This window comes from Eubalaena glacialis, chromosome 7 (assembly GCF_028564815.1).
Source record: "Eubalaena glacialis isolate mEubGla1 chromosome 7, mEubGla1.1.hap2.+ XY, whole genome shotgun sequence".
In the NCBI taxonomy this organism is placed as follows: Eukaryota; Metazoa; Chordata; class Mammalia; order Artiodactyla; family Balaenidae; genus Eubalaena; species Eubalaena glacialis.
The window spans coordinates 39,644,681-39,670,374 of NC_083722.1; the positions used below are offsets into that span (position 1 = coordinate 39,644,681).

The following is a 25,694-nucleotide window of genomic DNA, read 5'->3' on the forward strand; positions in this document are numbered from 1 at the left end:
TGGATCAGGGCCACCATGTGTAGTTAGGCTGGTCAGATCCTGCCAAGGATATGAACTGGGGTGAAATCCATCCCTCACTTCTTGCCAAGCCACGTGCCCCAGCGTAGAGCTGGTTTGCCCAGAGGAAGGAGCACATTTGCTAATTCACAGCACAACACTGCCTATGCAGACTCTCCACAGTGTCCTTTGAGCTTCTCAGGCTCTGGCCCTCTGGCCTCTTTGAAGCTCTCCTACCCCAAGAAACTCTCCAAAGGCTTTGCCCTTGGCCCGAGTCTGCTCACCCTGGCAGTTCCTCTCATTGATGAGAAGCTTATAGCCCTTCTTGCAGCTGCATTCGAAGCTGCCCACTGTGTTGCGGCAAATGTGGTCACAGCCCCCATTGTTCAAGCGGCACTCATCTATGTCTGGGGAGGCAGGGCAAAGGAGAGAGAATCAGAGTAATACTGAAGGCTGGGGACAAACAGGGAGACAAGATCCCTCCCTCCCTCACAGAGACAGGGAAAATCAAGGAGAGCCCTGGGCCTGCCTCTTCCGACTCCTCTTTCTCTCTCCCATCTCTGTTTCTCCCCCATTCAGGGTATCTGTGGCCATTAGTAACAACCTTGTTTCCTGAGACTGAGTCTTCTTAGAAGGGGAAAGATGGGAACCAGTGTCAGGCCCTCAGGTAATTGCCTAGAAGTAGGTGGGCACCTGACCTGCAGGGGGCTAGTCCATGCCCGTCACTCTGCCACTGACAGCCCCTCCCAAGAAAGCTGGTGGACAGGTTTTATCCCCTTACTGTCCCCCACCCCTGCCTGCCATAAGAGTACGGGGTGGGGGTGGGGGGCAGAGAGGTGGAGATTCAAAGGGGCAGCGCTTCAGAGAGGAGGAGCTAGAAGAGAGGCCAGGCAGGGAGGACCTCCAGGAGAGCCAGTGAGGCTGGGGAGCTGATGGGGGGAGGGGTGGGGGCCAGGCAGGGGGCTGGGCTGTGAGAGGTCTGGAGAGACTCAGGCCTGAGGCAGCTTTCAGCACTAGGAGGGGAAGGGAAGGAGGGAGCGCGTGAGCGGCTTCCTTCCTGAGGTCAAGTTCCCCAAGCGGGTGGCAGACAGGACCCAGGCTACTCACCCCTACTTGGGGGAGGGGGCAGAGGGGGCAGTCTTCCACTTCACTCTTAGCATACCTGTCAACAGTCCTTCCTAGCAGCAAACCTCTCAGCTCTGGCTGTCTGACCTGCGGCCCCAGCCCTCCCCCGCACCCCAACCTCCTCCGCAGCCTCTCTACCAGCTGTTGGGCCAAAAGACACAAAGAGCAAGCCCAGGCCTTCCTCCAGTCCCCACTCCGTGTGACCAAGGGACACAGACCTGATGAATCACAATTTTCAGTATGGCTACCCTCCCTTTTTCCTCCCCCGCTCCACCTTTCCCCTAAACCTGGCTAATTAAAAGCGGGGGAAATAGAATGGACAATGTGGGAAATTATACCATGATAATAGCTAACAGAGTGTTCCATTTGCCAGGCACTGTTCTAAGACTTTACATATAGTTTATATGTAACTCATTTAATCCTTACAACATTCCTATGAGGCAAGCACTTTACTTGGTGAAACTGAGGCACAGAGACACTAAGTAACTAGCCCAGGATTGCAGAGTTAATAAGAGGCAGAGCTGGAATCTGAACCCAGGCAGCCAAGCTCCAGCATCAGTGCTCCCAACTGCTACCCTAATCTCCCTCTGACCAGGAGAGCCTTTCCATGGGGAAGGTCTGGGGAATGTGGGTTAAGAAGGTTATGGAACACACCTGTGACCTTGTGCATACATAGGGCTCAAATATCCTTCTAGACCCAGGAACAAACGTGAATGGCATGTTCATTAACCAAGAGGGTTAGGGACCCATAGGCGAAATGGGAATAAGAGTAAGGAAAACAAAGTGGGGCAGGAGCACTAAGGAACTGGCTGGACTTTTTTGTGCCCCTTGAACTGAGATGGGGAAAGGTGGGCAGGAGACAAGCCTTAGTCACAGCCTCAGTTATTTACAATCAGGATCGTTTCCAGGGGGTTGAGGAGGTCCCACAATAGGTACTGTATCTCTGGTCCCAACCTCAGCCCCTTACCCTTACGCTCCTGTCCTCTGAAAACCCTTACCTTTGCAGGTCTTCCTGTCCGGCTGCAGCATGAAGCCCACAGGGCAGCTGCAGTGGACGCCCGTCGCTGCATCGTGGCACTTACTGTCGCAGCCCCCGTTGTTGACAGCACAGGTCTCTGTTTAGGAGGGAGGTGGGAGATGGTAACTTGGTTATCAGCTCGGAGGAGTCCCAAACGTGAGGGTATAGGAGGGAGCACAGAGGCCCAAGGGAAGGCCTTAGCCTCCCTGTGCTTTAGAAGGAGCATTAAGCGGAGGCTCCCAGCCCCCTTCCTCCCATCACTCCCACCCCCATCCCCTCACAAGTACAGCCAAGCAGTCCACTTCCCTGCCCCCTACTTGATTGAAACAAGGTGGACAGCAGTGAGGCAGGTACAAGCCAGAGCTGTCAGGCAGGAATGTGCTGAGGGGGTGGAGGAGGTGGAGAGGGGGGGCGCAGGGAGGGATGGAAGCTAAGTAAGGGTGGTTCTCGCCGCCAGGGAACAAGAAGGGACAATAGGAGTTTCCTCCTCTTTCCACCGACTATCTCGTTGGCGGGTGGGGGGTCATGGTGGGACAATCTTGGGAAGAGTGAGCCTGGTGATTCCTAAGACAGCTGAGAGATGACCATCAATCCATTTCCCCTTCCTCCCTGCTCAGCTGTCTTAAGAAAGATCCCAGTTCCAGGACTGACTGCTCATCCTCAGAGGAGACAGCTAGTACTCCATCATTTCCCAGCCCCTTCCCGGCTACCTCCAACTCCTCCCGGGCCCTCCTCTTAGTTCCAGATGGAGATAAGCTGGCTGTTCTGTTGTTGTTTTACTTTCCTAATGGGGAGATACTGTCTAGGCTAGGGGAGGGGGCAAAAGGAGAAGAATCCAGAGGAGAAGGAAGGGCGTAAGAAGATAGGTGAGAGAGTTAGAGAACCTCAGAGCTAAGTCTCTTCTGTTGCCCCCTCCTGACTGGTAAGCTTTCCCTTTGCTGAGAGGTCAGAGTTGGGGGAGTATGGATGGGCCACTCTCCCTATTTTCTGAATTCAGAGCAGGAGAAAAATAGAGGTTTAAACTGCAGCTCACGAGAGTCAGATGAGCCCAGGAGAAAAAACATCAGCTCAAACAGTGCAAGGCCCTGACGCAGGGACTGTGAGGGAGGTGTGGTCCATCCTCTGGGGGGCCTAGAATTCTCCCATTAGACAGACAGAATCCTGAGGCCTCCACTAGGGAAGAGAGGAGAGAGGGTCTCAGAATCAGGGGAGCTGAATGAGAAAAGCGCTGGAGAGTACTATCATCTTCTTGAATCTGTGACTCCTAAAACTCAGGCCCAACCCTTGTCACTGAGGAGACCAGCAAAGCAAAGACTCCAGAAGAAGCCCAACTCTGCCTGTGGGTCCCTGGTCATGCCCTGGACCCTCAAATGCCCAGGTCTGGGAGCAGCCACAGTGGGATCTCCTGTGTGCCACTCCCACCTTAGTCTCTCCTGAGGTTCCCCGAGACCATGGGAAGAACCTAGGAGGGAACCTTGACTTCAGGCTCCAAGCCCAGCCATCCCCCACAAGACTGCTCTTAGCATAAGAAGAAGCCCTCTAAGCCCTGGAGCAGGGAGAGGGGAACAGAGATCCTGCACCAAGTCTAGTCAATTCTGAGGGATCCAGGATGGAGAGCAGTAGAGCTGGCACACTGACCATTCCAGGCTGGACCAGGAAGCTGGGCATAGCTGCCTGCCCCTGCAGGGCAGAGCTCTCCAGAGGGGCCTCTCTGGCTGCCTCAAACCTCTGCTCTTCAGGCTGTGTATTTAAATCACAGTTTAATCTGTGCTTATTCTGTGTCAGGCACTTAGTAGACGCTATAATGCACTATCTCCATCATCATAGCAATACTAAGAGAGGACTCTTATTCTCCCTCTTTTACAGAAGAGTAAACTGAGGATCAGAGAGGACAGTAGCTTGCTTAAGGTGGCACACTTAGAAGGTGGCAGAGCCAGGATTCAAACTCGGGTCTGTCTGAACTCAAATGTCGTGCACTTAACCGTTATGGTGGGAGAGAATGGTGAGTGATGCTGGGACTGTGAGCTAATATGGGTAAGAACCCAAGAAAGATACCCCAAGGAGGGGATGGCATCTAACCCCATCCCACCCCGATCTCAGGTGGCACAGTGGGCACGATGGGTAAGTGCAGCTGGCTGGGTCTTTAGCTGTATAGAAGGCAGAGAGAGAGGGAGGGGGCAGATGGCTGGGAAGGGGTGAGGTGTTAGAAGGTGGGACAAAGGAGCAGGAGAGGCAGGAGAGTGACAGGATCATAGAAAGAAAACCAACATGAAGGCTCCCAGGCCAGCTCGTGGGGACTCAGGTTTCCTGTCACTCAATGGGCCCGGTACCCAGGCTGCCAGGGGAGCCCGTGGGCATGCGGTTAGTGGGAGCCCCAGCGGGTTAGCCCTTCCCCTAGCAAGCCAGCGAGAGCAAGCGGAGAGAGCAGACATATTTACCATTAGAAACGGCCTGAGGGGGGATGTGCTGCTCTAGCCGCCTTTCCCCTGTTTGACATTGTAAAAAAGCTGTTTAGATGCTGCGCGGGAGCTACTGTGGCCCTCTGTGCCCCAACCCCTCCCCACCCTCCTCCTCCTCCCTGCAGGCCCAAACCGCTGGCCCCAAATGATAAGCTCTGAGACTCCTACACTTCATTCCCCAGGGTTGTCCTGCCTGGTATCCTCCAAGAAGCCAGGCTCCCACCGAGTGACCGATGGGAAGCTGAGTCTCAGAGAGGGGCAGTCATGGGCCCAGTACTACACAGCATGCCAAAGGCAGAGCTGGGATGCAACCTCAAGTCTTACAAGCTGCCAAATCCCAAATCCCAGAGGGTGCCCACCCTTTCTGCTAACCTGTACCGCCCTCTCAGTCTCCCCACTAAATCTGAATGTCCTGATGGCCCCGAACAACGAAGTTTCCTTCTACCCGGGCTGGGGAGAAAAATGAGATACAGGTCAAGGTAAAAATAAGTTCTACTGGAGAAGAGGGAGAGGAACTTGGAAAGGACATAGCTATGAACCTTAGAACAGCCTCATTTGCTCTCTTCTGCCTCACTTGGCCATGGCCCAGAGGGTGGAATGGGTCTTGATTAGAGAAGAGCTCAAGCTTAATAGGAGCATTTTCAAAAGCAGCCGTGCCCAGGACTATCTAAACAGAAAGACATCAGAGAGGGACCCGGCCTCACACCCATGGGCCCCAAGCTCTGTCCTAATACATGCAGCTTTTCTTTGGGGACTGCATGCAATTTCTTCTGGGAGTCTCTAGGATGTGTGAGTGTGTCCAGGGCATCGTAGGAGGTTTGGAAAGCAGAAGAATTAGACTTATGAGGGAAAAAATGAAAGGAGCTGGAACAAACCAGCCTGGAGAAGGCAACACGAAGACCTGAAAATGTTCCAAGATTTTGGCGAGTTAGTTCAGAGGGGAAACACGTAGCAAGAGAGATTTTAATTAAGGAGCTTTAGAACTGTGTGTGCAAGTCTCTGGAGCAGGTAGGTACCTGAGGGAGACCTTTAAGAGCACCGTCTGCTCCCCAGTTCTTGTGACTGGGGGAAAGGCAGTGCTCTCTGCAGAGACGGGGTGGGTCTCTGGAGTGAGATGGGAGAGAGTCTGTTTCTGAACCGGAATATCTTGTCTCTCATAAACACACCCAGTGACTGTGTTCACACCTTCCCATCCCCAGCATGTTGTACCCCATGAGATGAACGTCCATTCATAAATATCCGTGCCCACAGGACAAGCTTGCCCCTGCCTGGCTCAACACAGCCTTTCCCCCTGCCCAAACTCTCCGCGTTCATTTCCCACTTTTCCAAGGGGACACCTTGTCCAATTTGTCTTTCTCAGCACTCCGTGAGCACATCGTAATTGGCCTTCACAAACAACAACAACAACAATAAAAACTAAAGACTTTTAGAGAATTAGGAATTAAGGAATTGAACTCATTCATCTATGGGACCTAAAGATATGTGAGGTAAGGCCTAGGACTTCAGGACAAGGGGTCCAGGGGTTAAGAAGGCCCCAAACCAGGGTGAGAGGGATGGGATGCTGGAATTGGCAAGGAAGTGGGAAGGCTACAGGCAGAGCTCCACTGGAATGTGGAGGAGAGAGGAGGAAATGGGGGCCTAGGGTAAGAGGACTGGAAAGGAGATTTACAGGAGGAGAGCAAGGAGAGAGAGGAAAAGATACCTGGAGCCAGGAAACCCCATTTGTCAGTTCAAGGCTGGTTCTTCCAGGAAAGAGCACTGTGTCCCACCCTCAGTTCCAGAGTGGGGACACTGGGTTGTGACAGCTCCCATCTTACCATACTTGTCAACCAGGGCCTCTGCTCCGGCTTAAGCCATTGCATCGCCCCAGCTTTCCTCCCCCTTCTCAACCACGGCCTGGGTCAACAAGCACCTCTGCTAATTATTCCCAACCTGGCAACACTTCATCCTGGATGAAGAGGATGGTGAGGCTCCCAGGGGTGGGGCAGCAGAACCAATGGGTGGGGGAGGGGAGGAGGGTCAGGTGAGCCCTTCAGTCTCTCAGAGTTGTCTCTCACTAGACCTGGCATTGTCTGGGTCTTCAACCCACTCACCAGTCATTCTGCTCTCAGCACCCGGGCCCCATGTGCTCCCCCCTCCCCTGGTTCCCAAGGGCCCCACCCCCACCCCCACCCCCATCACAGGTGGACTGAGTTCTCCACTGGCCTCACCCACCGATGCACGTCTTCCCGTCGGTATGGAGCACAAACTTGACATGGCAGCCGCACCGGGGACCCTGCTCTGTGTCATCGCACGTGTGCTGGCAGCCACCATTACCATAGTTGCACGTCACTGTGCAGAGAGGGCGGGAGGCCTGTCAGCTTGCTTCTCCCTGGGGACCCCAGTTCTCCATAACATGGAGACTGGTCCTCTAATCTAGCTGCCTCTCCCACGCTCTCTTTTCTTCCCACCTCTTGCTGCCAAGGCCCCACGCCCTTCCTCTTTGTCTCCCCTTCTCCCCCACTGCCATCCCAGTTATCTCACATTTACAGTCCCGTTGGTTCTTGGTGAGCTCGAAGCCAGGGCGGCATTCGCAGGCAATACCCCCTTTGGGTGTCTCCCGGCAAATGTGAGCACAGCCATGGTTCTTGTTCATGCAATTCATTCCTTCTAAAAGGGAAGAGGAGGGCGGTGAATGTTCTGTACTCCTGGACGCCTAGAGGAAGAGAAACTAGAAGGGATAGCTGGGGCCTAGGGAAGTGGGAGGATTTCACTGAGGCTACAACACAGAGGAGACTGGCTCCCCCTCACAGGCCCCCTGTCCTGCCCATAGAGCTGGGTGCTAGTGAGCAGAGCTCAGAACTATTCTGAATGATATATAAGTATTGACAGCCAGCCCCTCAACCCTGCATGATCACCCTCTCCTTCAAACAACCAAAAACTAGTGTCTAATAGTTGCCCAGCACTGTGCTGGTACTGGGTGGATCTAGGAAGGATCCAGAAAAATATAAGACATGATCTCTTTCCTCAAAGAGCTTACAGTCAAACTGGGAAGAAGATAAGTAACATTTATCCTGTGAGTGAGGAGTAATTAGTACAGATAATTACTATACGTCTTATTCAACAAGTATTTATTAAGCTCCTACTACAAGCAGGGCAGCATGTTAGGTTCTGGGGATATGAAGATGAATTAGGCATAGTCTCTGCCCTCAGGGATGTCACAGTCGGCGGGGGTGGGAGGGTAATGGCGGAGTCACAGAAACAGACAACACATACCCCACTACTCCTGCCTGACCCTCCCAAGCCAATCCAAGGAATAAGGCATGGGTGAGGTCCTCTCAGATAGCATCGGCTTAGGGCTCAGCCATCTACAATTAGGAGCGACACCCATCTTGGGTCTGGACACAGAGGATGTCCCATGGTAGCCTCAATCCCATACTGACCCCCAGCCCCAAATGAATTCTCCCAGATTTTGCTGTAACCCAGAGTATCTGTCCATGGAACCCTTAGGATGTAATTGGGTTGAGGGACAAGAGAAGAAAGACTAGCAGAGGGTGGGACCTAGTGAGCACTGAGGGGAAGCTCCAGAGCAGGTGGAGAGAGAAGCCTGGGAGTGCAGGGCTGGGCCCTCCCAGGTCATAGGCTGACCTTCCGGCCGCTGGATGCAGGTGTGCTGGTTGTCGCTGAGGAAGAAGCCCTCCCGGCAGTGGCACTCATAACTGCCCATCATGTTGACACAGCTCTGCTGACAGCCACCGTTGCCCTCGGCACACTCGTCCACATCTGTGCAGGATAGGTGGTTGGTGAGGCCATGGGTGCGGGCCAGGGTCTGGTTATGCGCTGGGACTTCAGCACCCAGGGCTGAAAGCAGTCTTAAGAATCCAGCACACATGCACATCCCCTCCACTGAAATCCAACTCCCAGCCTTATGCTAGGCAGTTCTCACCCACTCATCAGCTAACGTTCCAGTGCTTGTGAAGAGGCCACCCTAAGAGGGCAGAGCTGGGGAGTTACGCAGGTGGGGAGGGGACATTCTAACATGGCCTCCCTTTCCTTCACCTGTTGAAATTGGGTCTGAAGGCAGAGGAGATTAGGAAAGGAGTCAGAGCAAGAGAAACAGGGATGAAGATAAGGATGGAGATTGATGACGGGGAGGAACTGTGGGCAGCTGGTCGTGATAAACAGCCAGGGAATCAGGGCTCCATGTGCAGGGAGAGCTTTGGCCATGGTGCTGAGGTTGGAGGGGCAGGGTGGGGAAAGGTAGTGAACTTCAACTCATTGTGGGGCAGGGACCATTTCTGTGGACAGGCCATGACCCCGTCCTTCCTCCCCTTCCCCCATGCCTGGGCTTGCTGCCACATTCCCTAGCCTTTCTCCTATTTTGGTTTAACAAAACAAAGTCTGGTAGCTTGGCAGGGAGGGATGGGGGAAGGGCTGCCAGGCCACACCCTAATTACCAACCCCACATCACCACCCCCAGGTCCCAAAGCCAAGCTCATTCCGGGGCTCCCACTTCAATGCCTTGACTCCATCTCTATGCTACTTACTACCCTCCCAAGTTCACAGTCCGTCTCAGTTTTCCTTGGCACAGGGAGGCATCAGGGAGATGGACCCAAATGGACCAATCTAGCTCCTAAGGGACCTGACTCCTAAGGGCCTCATCTGTCCTTCTCTTCCCATCGTCTCTGCTGAGCCCTGAAACCCTGTCCTTCACCCTTCTGGCCAAGGACAGAGAGGCCCAGATCCAGCAGGCTCCTGCCTGAGACATGCATCTGTAGGGAAAGCCAAGGAGGTATACTTTTTTTTGCCTTGTTCTTGTCCCATCTCCTACACCCCTGACTTCTCCCTATCCCTGTCTTCCTGCTCTTACCCCATCCTACATTCCATCCTTCTATTTGCTCCCTTCTATTCCAGCCTTGTGATTTTGCTACTCTAGCCAAGTTCTTTCCTCTAGTTCTCAGTGGGGAAACTGAAGCCAAGGGCGTGGATGACTTAGGGTTCCCCTAAAAGCCAAACGTTAAGAGTTTGAACCCTAACCCTGAGGTTAGGGAAGCATCCTCCTCCTCCTCCTCCTCCTCCTCCTCCTCCTCCTCATCATCGACATTCCTCCTGTTTATCGAGCACTTACCATGTACTAAGGATTGTACGGGGCTCTTTACACATGTTCTCTCATGGTGAATCACACAGCAGCCCTTTGAGTGGGATACCACCATCCCTATTGCCCAAGGCTCCATAGCTAGTAAGCAGCAGAGCCAGGATCTGTCTGGAGCCAAATCATCTTCCTACCATGCTCCACCTCCTGTGACTAAGCCCACTACTGTCATATCCTGGCCCTTCCCCTGAGAACACTTTCTAGCAGCATCTCCTTCATGTTTTTCATCCAGCAGAAGGATTATTTCATCCTCAGCATCTAGTTTCCAGGGGGAGGCTGACTTTGTTTTCTATTTTGTGGGAATGCAGCTTTTTGTTCACTTTCCTCTTCTTGCCTGGGAATAGAAAAGGCTAAATACACCTCCACCTCCACAAGACATGCCCTGCCCCACCCTCGCTCACCCAGACAGTTGTGTCCGTCATGTGCCAGGTGGAATCCATCATAGCAGGTGCATCGGTAATTGCCAGGGATGTTGACACAATCGTGCACACAACCTGCATTATCCTCCCGTTCACACTCATCCACATCTGTGGGCAAATAGGAGTTGAGGCAGCTGGACCCCACTGTGTGCCCCTGACTGTCCACCCCTGGGCTCAGCCTTATGGTGGTTTTTAAAAAAATATATAACCTCTGTGTATGTGTGTGCTTGTGTATGTGTCTCTGTTTCCCATAGTTACTTTCATAGCCTACAAATTATTTTGCATTTTGCTATTTTCATCTAAACTTAAGTCATAAACATTTTTACGTTTCCATCCAGTCTTTCCAATTATCACTGTACATGGCTGCAAAATATTCCATTATGTTGCTACATCATAACTTATTAATCCCTTTTCTCTATTGTTAGTTTCCTTCCATTTATTTTTCTATCATAAATGATGCATCAAAAAACATTTTCTCCCATACATTGTTTCTTTGAATTTCCTTTGAACAAGTTCCTAAACATGAAATTCCTGGGTCAAAGAGTATAAATAACTTCAAGATTCCTGCTAGGTATGACAAAATCACTTTTCAATTCATAATGTCACCAGGAATTAACGAGTGTACCTTGTGCATTGAAGTCTTAACCAGCACCGAAGGTCATAAATTTAAAGTAACATCTCAAGACTGCTTTAATTTGCATTGCTTTAATTATGAGGAGATGTGTTTGTTTATAGTATGAATTTCCCCTAGGGTAAACTGCCTGTTCTCATTCTTTTTGGGCATGGCATAACGGTCTAAAGATGGAGGTTCCAGTGTCAGGGAACCTCAGGCCTTAGTCCCATGATTCTGATCCCCCCACCCAGTCAGGCTGTATGGCTTAGCCAGCATATATGGTGCCTCTGTGCAAATTAGAAAATGACACCCTCTCTGGGAAGAAACAGCTTTCCTCCAGCCCTCTCCCCACGCCAGCAGGGACTGCAGGCCTTAGTGTAATGTACAGCGTGGCCAACTGAGAGCAGCTCAGTGGGGGTCTCCCCTCTCCGGCCGGTCCCCCTTCCCCAGGTGCCCTCCCAGCCTCACCTTTGCAGTGTTTACCATCCCCTGTGTAGCCAGACTTGCAGATGCACTTGTACGACCGTGGGGTGTTCTGGCAGATCGCGTCGATGTGGCAGTTGTCAGTTCCCTCCACACACTCGTCCACATCTGGCAGGGGCAGAAGGAACACATGAGACCCTCTCTTGGTACCTCCCAAGGGGTGTCTTGAAGGTGGTCCCTCAGGGCAAAATCCCCTCTCCTCTACAATAGACAGCAACCCCTCCAGAAGCAGGTGGCCTCCCATACCCCTCCGATTTCAGAATCTTTCTGAATTCCTGAAATTCCTGTAATTTCAGGAATTCAGAAAGAAGTCCCACTCCCCTCAAAAATACTTAATCCACAATGACAGCTAAAATTCCATCATTTGAAACACTCCTCTTTGATTTAAAAACAAACAAACAAAAAACCTTTGGACTGGGTAGGTAGCACACTTGATTAGAAACATTCAACCTAGGGTGAATTAGTTTACCTTTCTTAGGAGCAGACTTAGAGGGAGGGGGAAGAGAAAGGCATGGGGACAGTGGCCTCTGGGAAAGTGGCAGGGTCCAGCGACTATTGGTAATTCAAGGAGGAAGAAAGGGAGACGGGGCATCTGCGGAATCTTCATCTGCCTCACAATTCCGCTTGAGACCAGGCCTGCTCCCACTTGCCCACCATGGCGCCAAGAATCTTTAAAGGAAAGAAGTTCCATCCTGGAAGATTTGCCTAGGCCCATCCCTCAACAGCAGAGGGACTAGGAGCTGGCAGGGGCTGGCACCAGCAACCTGAAGCCTGATAAGTGCAGCCCTTGCGGCTCTCCAGCTGACTCATCCAGGCCCATCCATCCCACCACCCTGAGCTCTTCCATCTAACCTCAGGTGTACCTCGCTCTGACACAAGGTGCTACTCACAGAGCTCTGCTGAAGAAGAGGCCACCCAAGATCTAGCAGAAAAGACAATGTTCAGAAAGGACATAGGATAGAGAATAATTTATCATCTTTGGGCAAAAGACTCCAACTTCTGGGGCAATGTTATGGTGCCCATAAAGCTGAACTGAAGTAGGCGAAAATGTTTCAGTCAAAAATGCTTTATAATTTAAGGCTGTGGAGGTTCAGAGATGACTCTGACCAGCCAAAAGGAGAGACAAATAAGTAACTTGAAGCAGGATGTGTCGAGTGCCACGAGGGCGTGAGAGATAAGGAAAGAGGGTCCTCAACCTTGGCTGCACATCAGAGCCAACTCCCCTAGGAGATGCCCAAGTGCTACCTCCAGAAATTCTGGTCAACTGGTCTGGGCTGAGATCTGGTCATCAGTATTTTTCTAAAGTTACCCAGGTGAGTCTAATATGCAGCCAGGCTTGAGAATCTCCATTAAAGGGAAGATCAGAGGAGGAAGAGACAACTTCTAGCTGTGAACTAGGAAACCCAGTGTAGTGTAGCAAACTGCAAGTAAAGAAATGGGATTTGAAATCAAGATCATAACTTCCAAGTGTGATCTGTGGGTCATAGAATTGCTTGGCTTTTGTTAAAATGCAGATTCTTAGGCCTGATTGCTGACCTATTGAATCCAAATCCTTAAGGTGCTTGATAAATTTTTTATTGAATGAATGAATGAATGGATCAGTAATTGCTCCAATTTACAGACACCCATGAGTCCTAGCTTGAAACAGTTAACTGTTCTTTTCTTTTTGATGTCAAGAACTTCCAGGGTAGGACTGAGGCTTCCTGGGGCTAAGAAGGGAATTGAAATTTGGAAGAGTGCCCCCAAACACCCGCCTCAAATCTTCTGGGCTTCTATTCGGCTCTGCACTCTACCCTCCAACTCTCTGACCCCTCTGCAGCAGTCCACCACGCCCAGTGATCTAATTGCTGTAATTCACACTTATTCTCCCCCTCCCTCAGGCTCTGCAGTCATGGTATCTGCCTGCTAGCTCACCCTAGGAAGTCATCCCAAAGTGAATGGATGGAGAAGAGGGGGCATAGAATTCTAGTTCATGAGACAGGGCAAGAGGGACCTGTGTAGATAGTAAGAGGCTGCATGGAGAATCAGTTTGTCCAACTGATGAAGAGAAAATGGTACTAAGAAACGTCCTATTGTAGAAAGATGATAATCAGCCAGTCCCAGGTTCAAATCCAGCCCTACCACTCTCTAGGGCATGTTTTCTGATTCTCTTATTTGTTCCTCTTTAAAATGGGGATGATAATACCTTCTCATGAGAGGCTGTGAACAGCTGATGAGATAATTTGTGTAAAGTACCTAATAAAGTATCGGAAGCTTGAGATGATAATTATTAAATCACTGATTCAGATAACAGGTGCTCTATGACTGTGCTAAGATGGTAGCCACTAGGCACATGTGGCTATTTAAATTTAAATTACTTTAAAGTTCAGTTCTTTAGTTGTCCTGGCCACAGGCCAAGTGCTCAATAGCCATATGTGGCTAATGGCTACCACAGTGGACAGCACAGGTGTGGAACATTTCCAACGTCACAGGAGGTTCTATTGGACAGCATTGCTCTAGGAGTTCTGAATAAGGGATACCCTGGGCCTGAGTGGACCAAAAAAACTCCCTGAGGAGTGGGATTCAAGTTTGAGTTTTGGAAGTTGGGTAACCATTAGACAGTTAGAAGGGGAAAGGACATTTCAACTGTGGTTAAATGCATAAAGAAAGACTAGGCACTCTGAGGTCCAAGTCCTTATTCTCTGTCCCCACATTTGCACATGCCCCCCATGTCGGGGAAAATATCTTTTAACAACTAATTCTAATCTTTGAATAGAATCCAAAGTTTTAGATGTTCTTACTGGGTCCCCCGGAGGAAAGGGGACTGGATGATCACCCCCTTCCCTGTGGTAGCCCTTGTGAGTCTTAGAGGCAGGTACAGAGCACTGGGCAATGCCAGTGACTAATAATCATCCTGTTCATCCTGCTTTGAGCCCTCTTCCCCTTCTGTGTCTCTCCATCCCTTCCCCAGCAGCCAGAAGGACAACTTGGAAACTCATCTGGAAGCTCCTCCTCTAGGGCCATCTCAGAGGTACATGCTTGTCTCTGAATCAGCTGGGGCTTTACAACAGTCTACATCAGGCTGTCTGGGCTCCGAGTTCTTCCGTATGCCTCTGATTCAATGCTCACCGGTACTAGAGTGGATCCTGATGCTGACTGCAGCAAACCCAGGCTTCCTGGCAGAACCTTTAGACCCTTCAGGCAGTTGGGCTTTTCCTGCCATCTTACCCCTCCCCCTCATTCCCTGCTCATAATACTTATCCCTCTCCAACACCTAAACCATTCTACCCCTTTTCACGCATTCACACATCTCATTCTTCACATTTGAAATGAAGTCCTTTCTTTTTTCTTGTAGCCTCACTGTTCCCAGCTTCCCAAACCTGGCTCAAAAATTGTCTTCCCAAAAGCTCTTCCTGGTAAGCCCTATTCCTGGTAAGTTCCAGGTCCTAGGGGACTCAGTTTGCCTCAGCTCACTTGCAGCTATTACTGAGTTGCTCTGCTAATGCTTTAAAGCCATCTTGTGTGGCATGTTCAGCTTTCCTCACTTGGCTGGTCACTCACTGAGGATGGAATTATTACTTGGATGGAATATTTTGAAGCAGAACAAGCCTAAAACAGAGCTCTGAAGTAGGGCCCCAAATTATATCCAGTGTCTCCTTTTGTCAGTTCGTTCTTTCAGAGCTCCCCCCACATATGCCCACCCCCAATTTGTCCATGCAGGGATCCCTTCAACACCCATGGGCACAGTCTCATCTTAGTTCATTCTCTCAGGGTGCAGGTGTTTACTAGATGGCCTGACAAACCAGGTGATACTGTTGGGCAGGGATTGGTTTAGACCAGTGGCTGCACCCTGGGATTCCCAGGGGACCTTTTAAAAAATGTGACTGTCTGGGGACTTCCCTGGTGGCACAGTGGTTAAGAATCGCCCTGCCAATGCAGGGGACATGGGTTCAAGCCCTGGTCCGGGAAGATCCCACATGCCGCGGAACAACTAAGCCCGTGCGCCACAACTACTGAGCCTGCGCTCTAGAGCCCGCGAGACACAACTACTGAAGCCCGCGTACCTAGAGCCCATGCTCCGCAACAAGAGAAGCCACCACAATGAGAAGCCCACGCACCGCAATGAAGAGTAGCCCCCACTCGCAGCAACTAGAGAAAGCCCACGCGCAGACCCAACACAGCCAAAAATAAATAAATAAATAAATAAATAAAATGTGACTGTCTGGGCACTCTCTTAGACCAGCTGCATCAGGATCTCCAGGGTGAGTCTGGACTGCTCTCTGTCTTCCTTTCCCAGCTCAGATAATGTGATAGACTACTTGCCCAAGCTGGGAAGAGACCAGGGGCAACAACATGACAGAACGTTTGAGAAAAGGGGTTCTGGAGTGATACTGTGTCTGTTCAAATGCCAGCTGCACGCATGTCCTTGTGGTCCTGGGCCAGCCTCTGAACTTGCCAGCTCCTTCCTCTGTAGATGGCAATAATGATCACAGCACCTCCTCATGGGGCCACCATGAGTATCAAATGAGTTAATACTTATCAAGTACTTAGCACTGCAGTGCAGGCATATAGTAAATGCTCAATAAAGGTTCGTTATTTTATTCCTTCTCTCCAACCTTCTCCCCAGTATCCTTTCTGAATCTCTCTCCCCTTCCCCCTTCCCCTTCCCAAAGCCCCATTTGAGGCCTGGTGTGGGGAGATGCGGCACTAGGGGAGCACGTGATGGTACAGGGAATTTGGGGGAGACATATCTTTAAAGGTATCTGTGTCACTGCCTACTCTGCCCATGCTGGGAACTGCCCAAGCAGCAGGTGAAGTGGGTGAGAGGACAGTTGGGAACCAAAAAGCTGCCCTCCACAATCCTCTGTAAAGGCTGTCCTTTTGTGCCCTTTCCCCCACCCCAGGCACTGGCCTGGATCACAAGCTGAATCAGGGGAGAGTGGTGGCTGCAAAGACACCACAGATGAGCCAAGACCTCCCTGCCTCACCTTCTCCTGGCATGAATGCACAGGTCTGTAACGGCAGCAGCTTTTCCCAGCACCATCTGACGTTTCTTCTGGATTTGCTTCAGCACCTAACAGAGCACTGCATAAATTCTGCTAAACAGGGAGGAGGGGTGGGATGAGGCGGGGGATATGAGGGTTTAGAGGACAGACTAGAAAAGGTGGATTATTACAACACAGGCTTAAGCATTAAGATTCCCTTCTGAGGATGGGGAAGTGTACCCTAAAAGGGAAGCAGGAGGACCCCCAAGGAAACACTTTATCTGCTTCAAAATTTTGCCCAGGTCCAGCTCTGGAATAACCAGGGAAAATGAGCAGGAATGCAGGCTGCAGAGAAGCAGATGCCCGTAGGTAGAGTCTACCCCATCTTTATGTTACTACAGTTGTCACCTTACTACTCAGAGGGGCTGGGGGTAGTTGTGGACAAATTTGCTGGGCCCAATGCAAAGGTCCAAAGGAGCTTGCTTGGTGTCCTCATGTGCCCACATGGCTGTGGCATCCTTCTTGCCCAGCCAGGATAGCCCAGGATGTTTGCTGTGTCTACCTCATTCCTCTATTTTCCTCTCTTGAAATGCCTTCGAACCTCGCCCATCATTGAGGACCCAGTGTAGGTGCCACTGCTGGGAAGCTACCTTTGACTGGTGCAGCTTTCTCTAATTTACTCTTTCTCTTTAACTCCGAAGGCTTTTACTGTCAGGTTCTCTCATCCTCATCATCCTCTGATAGCATCCTCAATTGCTATCTTGTGATGCCTCTCACATGCTACCTTACACCATTATTTAACTTTTGGTTCCTGTGTATTATCTTCCTATGGAAGCTCTGAGCTCCCTGAGGCCATGGCTTCTGAATCTTTGAAACCTGTACAACAGCTAGAATAGAGTTGAGCATATTCATTCAACCATTCAACAAATAGTTATTGAGCATTTGCAACATGCCAAGCACTGTGCTAGGTGCTGGGCATTCAGCAGTGAACAAGACAGACTAATATATATATATATATATATATATTTTTTTTTTTAAATTGGGGTATAGTTGTTTTACAATGTTGTGTTAGTTTCTACTGTACAGAGAAGTGGAATTCCTTGTGCTATACAGCAGGTTCTTATTAGTTATCTATTTTACACATATTAGTGTATATATGTCAATCCCAATCTCCCAGTTCATCCCACACATGCCCCCCCACCCCCGCACTTCCCCCCTTGGTGTCCATACATTTGTTCTCTATCTGTGTCTCTATTTCTGCCTTGCAAACCAGTTCATCAAGACAGACTAATATATTAAAAGCATTTAGTAAATATTTGCTAAACAGATGCATGGATGGATGCATGGATAGATGGATGGGTTGGTGCGTGAGTGGATGAGGTCCATACTGTGGCATCCTTTCTGTTCTGTGTTACTGCAGAGAAAAAGCTTACTTCTTTTCTCTCCTGTAACCCCACAACTGTTCTGGGTAGAAGACAGTCCCAAGAAATTTAGTTTTAAGTTAAGGGTAGGGAGACTGGTAACTCAGAAATGGTCAGATACCCACTTAAAGGCATCTATTTGGTCGTGCTGAAGCCAGAAGAGATGGGACCAACAAATCTAGTATAAGAGGGAATCCTATAGAATGCACAGGTCCTCAGGGTCTTCAGATGCTATCTGGGGCTGCTCAGGCATCTCTTCAGAGTATCCTTGTCAGATAGACGTTCCCCAGCCTCAGTGCTAACACCTTCAGGACAGGGCACCAGGGCCAACGTTCCATTGCTGCTCCTGGTAAGTTCCCCTCTCCTTTCTTCCATGTTGCCTCCCACATCCAAGTAACATCCAGAGTAGAACCAGCTCAGGTTTTGGCCATGACACCCTAACCTGCAGCATGTGCACGTATATGTACCTGCATATGTGCATATCTGCTCATATGCAGGTACACGTATGTGCACATGCTGGAGCCTGGCATCCCAGCTCCGGCTTCTCAGGCTGTCTTCCCAATTTGGAACTGGGCTGTGACCTCAGCTGGAGCCTGGGCCCATCCTCAGCCTGGACAAAGCCTAGGCAGGGGTGAACAGGCCTGGAGAGAGTCCAGGAAACCACACAGACGACCCCAAGGAGAGGAGACAGAGTACTTTGTTCTTTTTAAAAAAGTATGCTTCCCTCTCCTACAAGCTTAGCCTGCTCAGCTGAAGAGCCAGGAAAAGCAGTTCGTGCTTGGTGACTAGAGAGGTGCAGGGCTGAACCTGACAGTGTCCTATCTTATTCCTAATCCAGCTCCTTGCTTATTTGAATGTACCCCTAAATGGACAAGAATTTTCTCCCTTTCAGTGTGGACTAAACCAATAACCCTGAATCAGAGGTGTTTAGAGGATGGGTAGGGTAGAGGGTAGTGGGAGTGGGGAGGAAAGAACAGAATACTGGAGAGGGAGTCAGGCCGTGGGCTGAGGCACATTCCCTTTTCATGATGATCAGTCTTCTCTCTCCAAATTGATGGGAAAAAATAACAAGATAAACAGTGATGATGTCAGATGATGTATAATTCCATTAAGCATGCAAAGTTCTTTCATGTAGGTCATTTCGTGTGGTTCTCAAACAGTCCTGTCTCTCACTGAATCGATGAGGAACACGCCCAGAGACAGTATCTTGGGAAAGAGAAAACAGCTAGTGCACAGCCAGGATGCAGGTTTTCTGACTCCCAGTCTGGCGCTCTCTCAGTATACAATGTCTTTTATAAACGTATGAGGGAGGAATCGTGCCTTAGCTGTCATCGCGCCCCCCCCATCCCCACCCCAACTCAGCACTTAGTTCAGCACGAAGCAAGCATCCACTATGGAACCATGGAACGGCCTGAAACTGACATTCGGATGTTCCTGGGAGGAAGTCAGCAGTAGGCATACAGATGCTCCCAGGCTTTGGGCATGGGGGCAGCAGGGAGGAGGGCAGGGCTGTGTGTGGGCAGCGAAGGAGGGTGGTTGCACCATGGTGGGAGCAGACAGAGTTGCAGTGAGGAAGGGGCGGGCAGTGCGGCAGCGGGCAGGTGTCTCCTGCCCTTGGATTCACTAGGCTGGGCGAAGCAGCTGGTTAGAAACAAAAACAAACACCAGGGATACAGGTTCCTGCTGTTAACAGCTTCAAACCGCCAGAGGAAAACTCCGAATAAATATAATTAGAAACTTGTAAAAACGTCCTCTCTGTAAACCTGCTCCCCAGGGTCTACCCTTTAAGCGCCCCCCTTCTCCCAGCTCCCCCCAAGCCCACATATCCGGACACTCCACCCTCTCGGAGGGATTCCTTAGATCTGTTTCCTTATTCTGGATCTTCTCTCCAGCCCAGCAGCTCCTGCCCAGGTCTGTCCTCAGCTGTTACCATCAGTGACCAGAGGCAGATAGCCTCTGGCCTGGGGCTCTGACATCCAAACCCCACAGATCTCTAGGGCTATGGTTCTAGCCACAGGGAAACCATAGGTAAGAGTGAGGGCCACAGCACCCTATTTAAGGGGCATCATTCTGCCTGTAGGGCCAAATTGCAAAATCCAATGGCAACTACAAGACGGTGCCTTGGTCTGAAAAGGGGAAATGTCTAGGTTGGGGCACAATAGAGAGGGCTAGTCTTAGAAACTGAGACTATATGGTGTGGGGCAAGAACTGGGGCCCTGGGGCCTTGCCCAGAGAGTACTCAGTTCCCAGGACACAAACATTTCAGCTCTACTTCCCAAAGCTGTTGGATACACGTACATTCGCACACACAGAAGCACACACGTGTCCTGCAGGGGCTGTTTCCAGGGGGAAATACCCCACTTAAGGACACAGTAAGAGCTATCGGGTATGTGGGGCCCCAGGAAAGTGGCGGGGGGGGCGGGGAGAAAGGAAGAGTAGCTACATGACGTAGACTCGGGCAGGAAAGAGTGAAGCAGGGCCCAGGGAGAAAAAGGCACGAGATTCAGGCGAGAAGCCTGGGGAGCCCCAGCTGCAGGACTGGGGCTTGCTATAGTGTCTTCCACCTTCAGCAGGAAGGATTTTGAAGAGATGCATAATCTCAGAGCTGAAAGGGACCCTACTGATACTCTCGTCCATTTCGTAAGTGAGGAAGAGAATTTCAGTTATTTCCTCAGAGGCCCCAACCCTCGGGCTCTGCATTTACCTAAATCCACTGGTACCTACCATACTTCCCACCCTGTGCCATTTGGGGCTGGCAGTATGTGGGCATGAAAAGAAGAGAGTGGCCAGTGTGGTGACAGAGGGGCCAAAGGGGACGAGGAGGGGAGGGTCCACGTTCCCTCTTAGTCCAGGCAGCTAGCTCCTCTACCCCTCAAACATCCCTGGGTTGGCAGTTGTATCACTTTCCCCCCCAAGGACTGGCAGTCCCTCTGTTTCCAGACTCCTGTCTAATAACTGAGCCTGAAGAAGCTGTCCCCAGGTCTGGGCCTCTTGTGGGTACTGCCAGCCTCAGAGTAACTCTGCAGTTTCCAGCCCTGACAGGGACTCTTTCTTGTAAGTGGTCATGTGCTAGGGGTATGGGACGTCAAAGGAGGCCCACACCCTGACACGCAGGGACCAGAGCCGGGGGCAGGGACTGGGGTTAGTTCAGGCAGCAAGCTCTTTACCTCCATCTTCTCAAGACGGTCTGAAGCCATCCATTCCCTTCCCCCATGCTCAGTTCAAGGCACGGGATCAAGCCATTCCACTTCTTTACTTCTCCAGTGAAAACAAAATGCACATTGCCTGCTTCCTTTTCCCTCTCACCAGAGCACAGACACACACTCACACACCCTGAGTCATGCACACGCACGCTCACACGCCCCAGTGAGTGAACACCGCGCATTCCCAAACTCACACCCAGGGCCGGCTCCTTTTACAACAGGTCCCGGCCGCTTACATCTCAAACCGGTTCTAATGCGCTCAGATTCCTGAAGGTTTCAGGAAACAGTCTCATTTAGGGGTGCTGATAACTTTCTTCTTTCTCTGCCTGTAGTAATTCTGGCCTCGGTGTCTTCTAGTCCCCTCTCTCTCATTCCACCCCGCAGAGACTCAGGAGATGAAGGGTGAGAAGGGGAAAAGTTCTCCCCTGGCTCCAGGCTTTCCCCACCCCCTTAGAGGACATGTCACTGAGAGAAGAGAGGTCAAAGGGATTCCTGAGGAATTGCTAAGCAGTCCACCCCCACCTCTCCACCCTTCTGGAAAAATGAGGGGTGGGGGTCAGGCTTAAAGGGAAGATCAGGCTCCAAGAGCGGAGGCTGCCTCTCCCTCTCTCTCCCCAGTGTGGCCTGGACGGGGCACGGGCAATAGCCAGCTGCCCACGGGGCCACCCTCACCCGCTGACACCGCTATGGTTTATTTCATATTTTGGAGGGAGGGGCTAGGAGGAACAGTCCCCTCACTGTAAGAGCCGGCCACAGGAGCCCAGGGAAGCGGGGAGGAGAGGAAATGGCCACATTAAAGAGGAAGAGAGGGGTGGGGGAAAGAGAGAGAGACACACACACATACACCCAGACAGAGACCCGGAGAGACGCATCGAGACAGAGAGACACTGTCTGCTGCCAGATGAACGCTCTCAGTCCCAGGGATGGTGTTACTTGGAAACTCTAAATATACGACTGTATCAAAATTCTAGCCCTAATGAGGAGAGGAAACAACCAGGTAAACTAAATGGCCAGGCTGGCTCTCCCAGCCGGCCCTGGGGACAAGTTTTCCCCAGGAGGCCAGGAGACCTTTTCATTCAGCTGTAACCTGAGCCCCATGCAAGGATTAGGTCTTTTTAACCACTGCTGCACACCATCACCCCCCCTCAAAAAAAACAAAGCAAATTAATGCTTTTAAGTTAACAATTATCCTGGTTATCCAGTCTGTCTACTTTAAAATACACAGACAGGCACTTGAAAAACACTCAAAATCATGTACCCTCATGCTCACTCATTCCCAGTCACACACACAGTTCTCAAAGACACTAAAACATCTGTATACATGCTTAACAACTAAGTCACAACAGAGACATACGCCAGCTATGTCACCTGTGGGTGATCGTGGTAAACCTCACACACACACACACACACACCTGCATACTCAGGGCTCCCTTCTGTGTCCCTCCCCTCCTCTCCATTCCACACCACTTTGGTTCTCCCCTGGTGAATCTCTGGAGAAAAGGGACAGAGGCCCAGATATCCCCAGTGCTATAGTAACTCTTGGCAAGATACTTACCAAGGTTATTTGTATTTTAAAGACTTGCTAGAGCTTCATTTAAAAGCATGTGGCATTCAAAGCACACCTTCTGGCACTGGTGATACCTTGGAGATATGTCTGAGAGCAAGGAATGTCCACAGCACTGTGTACAGGTAAGGCTGCCCTGCCCGGTCAATACTTGTCCTTCCTGCAACATTGGCCTGCAGATTTGGGACCACAGATGTCCCCCTACCCCAGCAAACCTGTTGTGAGGCAACTCTAGAAGACCAGGTTGATAAATTTCCTGAATACTAGGGTTAAAGGTAGCTGAAACAACAGGCTTGGAATCTACGCCCAGCTAGACTCAGGGATCAGAAGGAAGGAAGATGCAAAGCTAACTGCAGCCCAGGCAGAGCAAGTGTGGCTCGAATGTGAGATAAGCAGTGGGCAAAACTATAGTCTGTAAGTTCCTTGAGGGCAGGGCCTCCACTCTGGCTGCATTTCCCACAGCAGCAGCAGGATGAAATGCAAGAGGGAGCCCTGAAGTACCTCCGAGAGATTCTGAGTCCCTCTGTCCCTGAAGGATAGGTTGATCTCTCAGGTTTGAAAGCCTTGGCTTGATGGCACCTGTCCCTTCTCGGAGTCTCCATCTGCCCCACAAACCCCCCCCCCCCGAATATACTGCTTGCTCCTCCTTTTGGCCCCAGCCTCACTAGGCCACTACAGACACTGGCTTCAACTTGAAAGAGGCCCTTATCTCGTCTCTAGATTACTGCATGAAATCTGTTCCTTCCTTCAGACTAAACTCCCTAGCTAATTCCATGTTATGAGTAAGTCAGCATGCACTACAAAAGCCACCTTTGTTTATGAAAACACAAGCAAATCCACAGTGGGAGAGGGGCTACTCCCAGCCTGGGGGTGGCAGTGGTAGTGAGCTGTCTGGAACCAGGACTAGAGAAGAGGCAGTTTGGGGTTGGAAGGGCTGGGGGTGGGGTCTGGTATTTGACAGCCGAGGGTCTCCAGTGCTTTGGTTCTGTTAAAGGACAGGTTGGAGGAGGAAGGGGGTAGTTGAAGAGGCAGTGCTTGGGGAGAAGAGGATGCCACTGATATAGCACCTTCCTTTTAAGAGAGTGGGAGCCCATCCAGGACACAGAGCGGCTTACGAGCCAAGGGCTCAGGCTCCAGGACACAGCGACCCGACTGCCAGAGACTCAGACTTCCCCAACTTCCAAGTTCAACTTTCCCTGGTGGCCCAGCCACCTCCACACCCCAGCTTGGCTTCAAGGAGCCCCTAGGACAATAGGCAGAATCATATTCTCCTGGACAAAGCTGTGGCAAGAGGAATTTTCTTTTTGTCCATACAAATCTCTTCCTGGGTGAGGACTCGATGGGGGAAGGGTGCAGCAGGAGGTCAAGGGGGAGGGGAGTCTGTCCCCAAGAGAACTGTAGCCCACCAGCCTGGTTTCTGCCAGCACAGCCTTGGGACTGGCCAGGCAATGAGCCTGGGGTCAGGGATGGGGGCGGGAGGGCCTCCCTGTCTCTAATTCCTAGAGGGATCTGTCAGAGCTCCCCAGCCTGGAATTTTACTTTGTTATTTTAATGCAATTCTGACCTGGATTTAAATGGAATTGGAAACCCAAGGCCTTAATAAATAAATATTATGATAAGAAATGAAAGCCATGCAAGACGAAAGAGATTTCCCCCCAAAGAGGCAGAAATGCGACATTCTTGTCGGGAGCCAGAGTCACAGAAATTTTCTTCTCTTCTTCAGCCCCCTACCATCCAGAGGGAGGCAGTTGGTTTTTTGGTTTTCCTTAAAAGATCCTATTTTTGTTTAACATTTTTCTGATAAGACAACTTCGAAATTTCTGTTTAACTTTGAGGATTGGGGGTGAGGGGAAGAAATATAGCATGGCTGAAAAAGTTTTCATTCTTTCAGTCTGTCCAGGCCAGAACTTAAGTTTTCTGACAATGTTTGAGAGGAGAGAAGATTCTCTCTCATACTTTTGGAGGACAAGAAGTCTTTGGAAGATGCTGGGGTGGCAGTGAAGTCGGGCAGAATTCTGAGATGCGTGGTCACTTCTGCCCAGGGCTCGCCAAACTTCTCATTCACCCGTACCGCCCCTGGCTCCCCCAGCCTTTCGCCTGGGGCGCAGCGCCCAGAGGTCAGGCCCCCAGCCGAGGAGTGCGGGTGCACAGTGCCCGCTCCTGACAGCAGCACGCCTCCCAGCACCTGCCCTGCCCCTCGGAAATCGCGCCCCCGCCCTCGGGCCCTGCAGCCCAGGCAGCCCGGCGCCCGCGCGCCCCTCCTTCCTTACCTTGCACGGCTTTGCTGTGCTGGGCGGCGCGGGCGTGGACCAGCAGGACTAGCAGGCAGAGCCCGGGCACGCGCCCCGAGCCCATGGCTGAAGCTACGGGCGGCCGGGCGGCCGGGGCCGGTCTCGCGGCCCGGGGAGGGCGGAAGCGGGCCGGGCCCCCGCGCGGCGGAGGGGGAAGGGGAGGGGGTGCCCCGCCGGGGCCGGGCCGGGGGGTGCGGGCGCGGGGCGCGGACCGCGGCGCCCTTGGCGAGAGGCTCCCGATGCTGCCGGCTTCTCCCGGCCCGACGCCGGGGAGAGCGAGGCGGAGAGCGCGACGAGGCTGGGGGCGCCCGGCGCCGCTGACGGAGGGGAGCCCCCGCCCTCTTCAAGCCCGGCTCCGCTAGCGGCGGCGGCGGGGCTGCTGCGTATAATCCCACCCAATTCCCAGCTTCGCCCGGGGAGAGCTGCAGCGGAGAGCGCGCAGAGACCGAGCGAGGGACCTGAGAAAGGGGAGGGGAAACGCAGCGCCAGAAACACGCCCTTTCTGCCTCTCTTTCTTCCTCTCTCGCTCTTTCTCCTTCTCTCAGGCTCCGTCTCTTTTTCTTCGCCTTTCTCCTCCTCCTCCTCTTTCTCCTCCTCTCCTCGCTCCTTTTCGTTTTCTTCCTCCTCCCCCTCCTCCTCCTCCACCACCTCCTTTTCCGTGCCCTTTTTTCTTTCAAATGGGGCCTCGGCGCGGCGGCCGCTCCCCCTGCGCGCCCGGGCGCGGCGGCCCCCTCCCCAGGCTGCCGGGCCGCTGCCTGGAGGAATTTACAATCCGGCGCTGGGGGAGCGGGCCCGGTCTCCATGGAGACGGCTTCCCCGGGAGCAGGGAGGTCAGGCGCAGACCGCGCACAATCAATGGATCAATGCAAGCACCGCTCGGCTCCAGACCAAACAGCACCCGGCTCCGGCTCGTCCTGTCTACCGGCGGAAAGAGTGGGGGAGCTAGGGTGCGCCCCCGCGCTCGCACGCGATGAGGGCTGCGCGACGCAGGTTTGCACTCACACCT

The 25,694-nt window shown here is 51.8% G+C and overlaps 1 protein-coding gene across 5 annotated transcripts in view; it reads right to left on the minus strand.

Annotated features, from left to right (window-relative positions):
* Positions 1-24,815, minus strand: part of SCUBE3 (signal peptide, CUB domain and EGF like domain containing 3) — a 36,706-nt gene extending 11,891 nt beyond the window's left edge. For 2 of the 5 annotated variants that reach the window (XM_061196352.1, XM_061196350.1), the window contains exons 1-9: positions 24,668-24,815; positions 11,231-11,353; positions 10,132-10,257; positions 8,227-8,361; positions 7,123-7,248; positions 6,814-6,930; positions 4,579-4,626; positions 2,121-2,237; positions 282-404 (exon numbers count right to left, since the gene is read on the minus strand). In XM_061196352.1, coding sequence (XP_061052335.1) covers positions 282-404; positions 2,121-2,237; positions 4,579-4,626; positions 6,814-6,930; positions 7,123-7,248; positions 8,227-8,361; positions 10,132-10,257; positions 11,231-11,353; positions 24,668-24,752 — 1,000 coding nt within the window. In that variant the 5' untranslated portion in view covers positions 24,753-24,815. The remainder of the gene's footprint in view (positions 1-281; positions 405-2,120; positions 2,238-4,578; positions 4,627-6,813; positions 6,931-7,122; positions 7,249-8,226; positions 8,362-10,131; positions 10,258-11,230; positions 11,354-24,667) is intronic. The other 3 variants (XM_061196351.1, XM_061196354.1, XM_061196353.1) reach the window with 3 other exon arrangements.
* Between the last annotated feature and the right edge of the window lie 879 nt (positions 24,816-25,694).